At 42.2% G+C, this 10,048-nt stretch overlaps 1 protein-coding gene across 1 annotated transcript in view; it reads right to left on the reverse strand.

Annotated features, from left to right (window-relative positions):
* Positions 1-8,525, reverse strand: part of LOC135524130 (VPS10 domain-containing receptor SorCS3-like) — a 212,623-nt gene extending 204,098 nt beyond the window's left edge. The window contains exon 1 of the mRNA XM_064951346.1: positions 7,637-8,525. Within this exon, the coding sequence (XP_064807418.1) occupies positions 7,637-8,362 (726 nt within the window). The 5' untranslated portion in view covers positions 8,363-8,525. The remainder of the gene's footprint in view (positions 1-7,636) is intronic.
* Between the last annotated feature and the right edge of the window lie 1,523 nt (positions 8,526-10,048).

Genomic DNA, 10,048 nt, shown 5'->3' on the forward strand with positions numbered 1-10,048 from the left:
GACAGACAGACAGACAGACAGACAGACAGACAGACAGACAGATAGATAGATAGATAGATAGATAGATAGATAGATAGATAGATAGATAGATAGATAGATAGATAGATAGATAGATAGATAGATAGATAGATAGATAGAGAGAGAGAGAGAGAGAGAGAGAGAGAGTATGAGAGTATGAGAGAGATGAGAGATGAGTTCTGTATGTGTGATGTCTACTGTTAATTTTTATTGTTTATTTCACTTTATATATTATATACCTTACTTGCTTTGGCAATGTTAACACATGTTTCCCATGCCAATAAAGCCCCTTGAATTGAAATTGAATTGAATTGAGAGAGAGAGAGAGAGAGAGAGAGAGAGAGAGAGAGACCAGGATGTGTTTATGTGCTGTGTTCAGCTCAATGGGCCTCGCTGCAGAAAATTGCTGCGTTGTCGACGTAGCAGCCAGAAGAGCAAAAAGTAGTGTGTAAGCTGAAACACCAAAAATGTGTCAGGGTAAGTATTTATTTAGTTACACGCTTGTTACCATTCATTACTCAACATTACTGCAGGTGTTCAACTCAACTCTGACTGAACTCAGGCTTTATAATAAAGTATGAACAGAGAGAGAGAGAGAGAGAGAGAGAGAGAGAGAGAGAGAGAGAGAGAGGGAGAGAGAGAGAGACTGTAACTAACGATTTTTACATAATTAATTTTAATTAACAGGGGGTGATGTGTGTGCTTTTCTGTTTGTGTGTGTGTTTGTGCCAAACTCTCATTCAGCAATTTACCACCAAACACTTGTTAAGTAATGCTACTGCTGTATAATCAACTTACAGTACATCACATTCCCTCATTAAAACAAAGTTGCATCATCATTTCCCCCTTATGGCCTCACATTTCAACAGCAACAGTGGTAGTAGCTATTTACAATATAATCAATCTGGGGACTGAGGAAACTTGAAGGCACACACCCAGACATACCAGGATATCAGGCAATATCCTCGTCTTTTTATTGAGGCCTGCTAGAATGAGTCCCAAATGACTGATTGAGTCCCCTATACTCTACATAGTGCACTCCTTCTGACCAGAGCTATATGGGCACTACATAGGGAATAGGGTGCCATGTGGGACGCAGCCCTAGACAGGTAATATCCAGATACATAAGGAGAGCAGTAAAAACCCTTCTTTGTTTATGTAAACTGTCTGGAGGTAGAAATCGGCTATTGTCCAATGGAGCAGACAGGTGCTAGCCTACATACGATATCAAAGAGATTTGGAAGCAATTAACACCTTACCTAAGGGCATTGTTCACACAAGGCCTTCATGAGATCCACATTGACAACACCTTCCTAGTGGTGAAGTGGTTTCATGACTAGGCCCCGGAGCATTTCCTGACTTGATTAAACTGTGGCCACTAGTTATTATGGGCTATCAGAAGGGCCCAGAGTATTACCGTAGACACTAAGTATAGGCTATCACATGGGCCCAAAGTATCTCCTGATTGGGATATGCAGTCAAGGATAATTCCAGGCCCATTTCATTGATAACAATCACACATTTTGTAAAAAACAACTCCAAAGCAGTGAACCAAGCTAGCTAATTTTCGGATGCCCCTCCCACTTAGCAAAACTCCTCTAAACAGAAGGCAAATGAATAATGCATTGATATCTATGATCTCTCTCTCTCTCTCTGTTTTACTGAGCACTGCTCTATTATTAGGTTTCAAATCGAACTTGTCTTTACTTCTCTTAAAGCGTTATTCAAAATGTAAATGTGTGAATGCAGAGAGGGGGTGACTATCATTTGTTTAGAGGCAACTTTCATGAAGAGAGAGAGAGAGAGAGAGAGAGAGAGAGAGAGAGAGAAATATTATCTTCCTTTAGAAAACACAATGGAGAGACAGGAGTTTGAAGTCACATACTGCTTGCTTCCCTAGACTGACTCTGTTAGCAAATCTCCTATCATCAAGCCACATCTATTTCCTTCCACTAAATGAAAGATGCTTACACAATATGTTTGGTAATGGCCAATGTTTGAGCAGGTTATTATCATTAAAATATAAATGGGAATAAAAAAGGGAAGGAGAAGGGGATAGTAAAGTTAATGTGGCGTGTCCCCGTTTTATGGCCACACACAGTCTTTTTCATAGATAAACCGCTAGATCATTTTAATTAGACAGTGTGTTAATTGAGTGTGGTCCTGGGATAAAATGTGTCATTATTGGTCTGCACCAACGGCAACCCCTCACAAGAGTGACACCATTCACCCGACTGAGTGAGAAAGAGAGGGAGAAAGTGACAGAAAGAGGAAGGGGGAGGGAAATAGTGTGATCTCCCACCTCAACATCCTCTCTGACATCATTACTTAGTCATTGCTTTCTGCCTAGTGTGCTAACATTCAGGAAATGCCAAGAGAGATCGACGTTACAAGGTATCCCACTTTGCATAAAAAAATGGTGGTAAAGGTCAAGACTCTGTGCCCAGGGGGAGCATGCTGCATATACCACCTACTTCGATCTACGTACTACACTGCACCATTCAGTCAAACCACTACCATGCAAAACTGGTCTGAGATCAGCTGTTGGAGAATTAGAGAGAGTCAGACTACGTTAGTCCAACCACTACCATCCAAACTGTACTGGGATCAGCTGTTAGAGAGCCAGAGACAATGTCACGGTCGGCTCCTACTTTATCCTGAGATACCCCCTGTGGAAAAAAGAGGTTTAATAGAATGAAGAAGAAACCAGATCACATTTGACACTTTTATATTCATGTATTTAACACCCACACACAGACTCTTTCTAACACACACTGACAAACTCACACACACATACGCCACAAATGCAGCTCAGTGCTCTGTCGACACCCTTGTACAGCAGAACGGGATCAGTGGCCAAGCGTATTATTACACTCAAGTTATACATTCTTAACGTGTCCTTCCACAAAGGCCTACTCTTGTACCTCTAACGTGGCGATGGCACAGGAAACATAATGAGACCATTAGTTTGGTGATTGACTGCCTTCAGAACCTTTCATCCAATGGGTAGCTCCGAGCCATGCAGGAGACGGGAGTCTCAAGGCTTTTAGTGACTTCTGAGGTCTTAGATGTTGCTCTGTTCCAACAGCAGGTGCTATGTAATGTGATTGTAATTGAACTTGAATGTGTTGTAATGCAGGCATCAATGCAGCAGTTTCTGTCAAACGCTAATAAGCAAACTGGAGTTACATTAAACTATCTTCATCGGTCGGTCTTGGAGAGCAGGTATAACAAGGAGTTTCATGACCTGGGCCGACCAGGGAAAGTTCACTAAGGTAAAACGAGGACCCTATGTATAATTCCATCACCTTTCACAAGTTTCTCTCAATCCAGTCCATTAACTAGATAATAAATGACATGCATGTAGTCTATCTTGATAAAGTGACTAAACAAGATGCTAAACGCTAGCCTGAAAAGGTTGGGTCAAGTGCCAAGACGTTAGCTCTTGGGGGCAAGTCAAGATGAATCGTCTGTCTAGTCGTAGCGGCAAATGACGTCTTGCCACCAAGCTTCACTACTTCCACTGCAGAGAGGAAACAAGGGCTGGGAAAACACATTTGTAAACACGAAGTAGACAAAGAGGGGAGGGGATGGAGGAATGAAAAGAGGAAGAGTCCCTTTGGAGGAGTGCATTATTTATCCCATCCTATCCTCCTCTCTTCCCTTCTTCCTCCAGAGCAGTTAGTTTGTTCCACAGCGGTAGGTAGCAAAATAGTGCCACTTTTCAAGCCATTAGCATCACTAAATGGAAGGGAAGCAATCCAAGGGGTGAGAAGAGACACAGACAGGGCTAGGAACAAGCCCCTGTGTACATCCTAAATCATGTTCCAGGTCTCTGCATGGATGCCAAAGCTGTGTTTAGCAATGCCAACCAACTACGCCACCCTCTCCTCACCGTTGGGGGGGGGGGGGTGCAGTAAGGGGGTTGGCGAACAAAAATATTCTTCCAGACGAGTGGATGTTGTTGACTAAGGAAGTTCATTTCAGTTCAGTTCAGTTCGATTAATTTCAGTTAGTAAAATTAATTTCAGTACATTTCAGCTGAGTTCAGTTCATTTCAGTTTAGTTCAGTTTATTTCAGTTCAGTTCAGTTCATTTCAGTTTAGTTCAGTTCAGTTCAGTTTATTTCAGTTTTGTTCAGTTCAGTTTATTTCAGTTCAATACACTTCAATTTAGTTCAGAACATTTCAGTTAATTTCAGTTCAATTAATTTCAGTTTATTTTGAGAGGAAGAATCCATGTGTACCAACATATTCCTTCATTCAGGTTGAGGAGCCAGGTGCTTAAGTCTACTAAATGTACTGCAATTATTGAAGAAATTAAATGTCACCAATTATGATCCAGACAGTATGCCAACAGTATAGTTAATGAATGTGTATGAAAGAGTTCCACGTGTACAGTACATTACTGTAGCCTTATAAAATGGGTATCTTAAACTACTTTTGTGTGTGTGTGTGTGTGTGTGTGTGTGTGTGTGTGTGTGTGTGTGTGTGTGTGTGTGTGTGTGTGTGTGTGTGTGTGTGTGTGTGTGTGTGTGTGTGTGTGTGTGTGTGTGTGTGTGTGCATCTATTAGCTCTCTGAAAGAGATGTAGGCATTTCAAAAGCCCAGCTAACTACATTGATAACCTGCCAGATATTATAATGAACTCTCCTTACATTAAAGACCACTCACAGAGACCCACTCTGCATCTTATTCATATTCATATTTTCCCCACTGGATGTATGAAAAACAAAGAGAAAACCGTGTGTTGTATCATGAAGAAAAAACATCAAGATAAAAAAGTGGCCATATAACCTGCCAAGGCAGGCAGATTTTCCTGCACTATTGACATATACCGTATGTAGATATTTACTACCAGCGAAGTGTATTACTGGAAGCAATGACTTCAAAAGCGAGCAGATGGGTGAAATACATTATCAAGTTTGAAAATCACTTAGGAAAGTGGCTTGTATGATAGTAATGATAAGCATGAAGCACAATAATGGCGGCCATTTTGTATCCACACTGGCAGGAAGAAGGAACCCTGCCATTAAATTCATAAACACCAGTGAGAATAAGAAACTGGACACTCGGCCCATAGGGAGGCTTTCTCCCCATAGGTAGGCTAGTATCCGCCCAGGGCTCAAGCACACAGACAGACAGAGAAGAGACCCCATTAGCCTTGTCTACATGCCTCAGAGGGTACCACCTGCCTTGGGGAACAGAACACACCATAACACCTCTACTACCCAGGTCACCCTAGAGGAGTAGTGGCACAGGGCACAACACATATCAGGGAGCACAAGCAGAGCATTCTGAGTAGAAGGAAAAAACAAAAAAAGGGGGAAAGAGGGAAAGGGAGCGTGGTGACACAACGACAACTGAGTGAATGAATGGGTGAGGCCAGAGTAGACTCGTTCAGCCACCCACCCCCATCACACACACACACACACACTGTGGTTAAGTTAGAGTTAGAGAACTTCAGGCTCCATCAGGCCGTCCTTGAGGGCATAATTCATCACCCATTCAATCAGCAGCTAAAGCCCAATGAAGATAAAGTAGTCCAGTACTAGTGTCTGAGAGCTGGAGAAAACATGCTTGAGTAGGCAGCCAATCCCCCTTGCCTGGCAATAAGAAAATATTTCAAAATGGATGCCTGTTTCCGTATTCAAGATAACTATTACAGATTTACAACTGGGGGAACGGAGGCAGGGAGTTGGGCTGGCTGTGGTGGACAATACACCCAGAAAAACTTTTCACACACACACAGAGCAAAGCGCACACACACACACACACACTCACGCTCATACACACGTGCACACATACACACACGCAAAGGTCCCCAAACCGCCGCAGCCATCACTGTGAGTTAAAAAAACAAGTTCATGCAGTGTGTCATAATAATTTCAGACAGAGAACTGAAACTGAGGGATTCGTTTTTTTTATCCAAATGAAATCAAGCAAAAAGAGGCAGCCATAACAACAAAAGAAACATATAAGAATGATTGAAAGAGCCCAGTGGCTTTCTCTTCTTTGAGTCTGCATGATTGTGGAAATAACTTCAATTTATTTCACCATATTATTCTGTTTCAAATGAAGGCCTCTAAGCCCTTTTAGGGGGGATGAAATCAAGTCAGTATTCCAGCCGTTTCAAAATCAAATTGGGACCGAATGATCTGGCTGCTTCTGGAAGATGATTCATCTGTGTCATAACAACCATGTATTTATTAGAAACCTTGAGTATTAGCCATAACTGGGACAGGTCATGTCATTAACATGGTCTACACGTTCAATTGTGACCTCAGTTAAAAAGTACAAGCTGTCTTCACTCACAGAGGATGAGACGGGTTGTAGTGCATCACCAATTAATACCCTTATGTAGACTGACAGATTTTGGTGGCAGAACAACATTTATGGACCAAAATCAGATATGACATACCAGTTCTCCTCTGTGCAGTTGTAAAGCTGCTATTACGGGCTCATCACCACAGGTATTGATCACATATGCCAAGGCATATTAAGAACAGTGTTCTAAGTGCTGTGAATGTTTGCTAGGGAAGTTCAGGCTTCACTTAGGGTCCTTCCCTGGATGATTCCACTAGAGACCATTGTCTCAGGCTCTGTATCCCTACAATAACACACCACTGCAGATGGAGCTTTTAGGAAACACAATGATAGTCTCTCGTACATTGTACGCCACCCTTTGGAGTGTCTGTGTAAGTGCAGGTAACAAGTGCATCGATTATTAACTTGAGGAGCGAGGCATTATTCTGAATAGAATTTACTCTGACATGATGATAGTCTGCAAACTAATTTATAAAAAATCAATATGAATGGTGAATATGCATATAAAGTCTACATAATTCATAGGCATAGGCACATCATAGGCACATTAATATAATTATTAAACTAGGCCTATTAAATATATGGCTTTTGTCAAGGAATTGTGAACATAGAAGCAACAAGAACAAGCCAGCAATTCAGAGGACCACATAGGCTTGCTTTCATTCAATGCGAAATATCGTTATTACAAGTAAAGAGTTCAAATAATTAATATCCCCGTCAAAAATATTTACAAATCTTCCCGATCAATTGGCCTAGATTGGGTGAAAAATATCGGATCCAAATCGACCTATAAACGATCTATAACAAAACATATATATTGCAAAATACAGGGCACGTTAACAGTTATAATTTATTTCAGTCGTATTCATTACATATAAATGAACTAAAACTAGTGGAATTCACCTGTTAGAGTAACCTATATGCGCAAGAATAGTGAGTGTTTTCCAACCGCTATGTGAAGCAATGCTGCTATCGGTATGGCACGGGCACGGAGTCTGCAGCAAGCAAGCATATCTCCGTGTGCAATAGCAATACCAGCCCAACCTGGCCCTGAATGCTTCTGGAGGTGCTGAAACCTATGTGGGATATTGCCCTGCTGTGCGCAACTGAACCAATGCACCTGTTACAGTGGACAAATAACTCGCTAAAACAAGCAAATATTTCCCTGCAGAAAACAGTTTGGATAAAATAAGCCTTTACAGTCCTTGACGAAACGTGGTGCTTCATAATATGCAATTGTTTATTTTGTGAAAAACAAATACACATGACAAATGGTGAATAATCATCACTTACGCTGCTGTTTTGCCCCGACCAGTAAACCACTGCGTGGTTATGCGCTGAGTCCCCGGTCAACGCGAAAGTAGTGCTGCTTAGTTTGGGTTCATCTCCTCTGGAAGTCCCTCGACCCTCGTCCCTGTTCCACTTGAATTCAGATCGGCCCAGTCTGTGTCCGTCCAGTAACGGACCAGGACTCCTTCTCTCATCCGATGTCTCTCCCTCTAAACCGGGGCCACCGGTCATAAGGCTCTCCCTAAACTCGGGAGTTTCGGGACCGCTTCGCTTCGCTCTCCGTAACGCAACATCCTCAGCACCATCCTTGACTTTACCCAAATCATTCACCCCAATATTATATTCCCCACGGTACATTTCTTCGTTTTCACTAGACCCAGTTAAATCTTCCAGAGCGACTTTTGGGGTAATTCCATCGTCATTGAATCTCGGCTCATTCACAACACCTGCCTGTTGGGTGTCGCTTGGTACTCCAGTATTTTGGTCAGTAACTCCGAGAAGCTGGCGCTCCAGCCGGACCTGTTCCAGAGCTTTGGCCGCCTGCCTAGTACCATCAGCTGCGTGCGTACCGATATCCAGCTGTAATTCCTTCAGGTGTAGCTGGACCGGCGACTGGCACGATGCGCAAGTTATCTCCGCCTTGGCATTTAGCTGGGTATGAGCGGAGATCAGAAACCAGGTACACAGAGTTAAGTGCAAGCCTGGGCAGAAGCCAAGCCAAGTATCCATTGCTAGTATAGTTAGAGATTTTGGTCCAACACACGGAGCAGGAAAACCTTATCCAACCGAGGACCAACTCCTCCAGAAGTCGGTGAGATTGTTGGGGTATTTAGAAAAGCACTCTTCAGCTAAACTGTTCACGTTCAAGGAGCTGGTCGCGGGAGCCACCACATAGGGGAGGAGCTGTATCGAAACCGAGCTGCCGAATGTGCGCCAGGATGAGAGGGAGACTGTGAGAGAACGCGAACGCAAGAGAGAGAGGGAGAGCGAGAGCTGAAAACGCGAGAGAGAGAGAGAGAGAGATGCGCCGTGGCTTTCACACTGATGGTGATAGCCCACCAGTAATCGAATATGATATGACCGATAAATACCTATTCAACATAGCTTTCACCAGAGAGATAACATCTGACGATGTTCATATCAGAGTCAAATCAATGGTGTCAATGTATAACGATGCTTGATGTGATTAGGGACCAGGATGTCCAAAACATTATAGTCTTCACAGTGCTTCAGAAGTCATTCTTTTTATTAACCGGAATCAAAGTAATTGGTTTTTAATGTACTCCTGTCCAAAGGAAACGGTATTTCTTGAAATGCATCTAAATTACTTTAATGTAGCAGGTGCTCTGACACCTTAGACTCTTGCCAATTAGATGTTCCATTATGCCATGACATAAAGGTTAATGTGCGCACAGAGGGAATTATTAGCGCAATAAAGCAATGGCATTTTTTAAAGATCAGCAGCCGAATAAAAATTGTGTTTGTGCAACCAGAACATTAAAGACATTGTCCAGTTATTAACTTGTTATTATTTGATAAAAAAAGGTATTCAAGTAACTGTCCAGTGTTTCCAGATTTCCATGAAATATGACCTACATTACATTACATTTAAGTCATTTAGCAGACGCTCTTATCCAGAGCGACTTACTACAATAAAAATTACAATATGACTGAAATAGTTTTCCTTCGATTCTTTTTTAATTAACTATGTTTCTCTTTTTGGAATGGTGTTGGCATACAATAACAACAGAACTGTGTGGGGTATACTGATCATGAAAAATATTCATGTGAATAGACCACTGATTGGCCAGCTCGTCCGCTGATCCAGACATCATCCTCTGTTTGGAAATAGAAAGCATATTTTAAACTGTATGTTTGAGATAGCAGTTTGAGGTGTGGTTTGTGATAGGTCTATGTTATAGACGTGTGCGCAATGCTTGTGTCACTGCATGCTCAAGAATGAAACAATCTTGTCATCAGTTTCATTTATGTCTCATGACAGCCAACAGACGCGACCAGAAATTAACGAGCTGCACACGGCTGAGTCGAGTCTGACGGCAGAGTAGTGTACTGGGCTGGGGGCATTCAAACAACCAGCGCCAAAAGGAGAGAGTCAGGTGGACATGGAGGGAGGTATAGAGGGAGTGAGAGGAGGAGGATAGGGATGGATGGATTTGGAAAAATACACCAGGTGTTTATCAACCCAAGACTTAAGAAGCAGCCAAAGTGTGAAAAAAATTATAACACATTGGGCATTTCAAAATTGATTGTAGCCTACCAATTCCTTATAGAATCTAGCCTACATCACAGAAAACCCTAAGACATAGAGGTATTCAGAATGTCTTTAATATCTATAATAAATTAGCAGTGGATGGGAGAATCAGACAGCATCCACAGGTTCATGACCTCCAATAG

Source organism: Oncorhynchus masou, chromosome 4 (genome assembly GCF_036934945.1).
Source record: "Oncorhynchus masou masou isolate Uvic2021 chromosome 4, UVic_Omas_1.1, whole genome shotgun sequence".
In the NCBI taxonomy this organism is placed as follows: domain Eukaryota; kingdom Metazoa; phylum Chordata; class Actinopteri; order Salmoniformes; family Salmonidae; genus Oncorhynchus; species Oncorhynchus masou.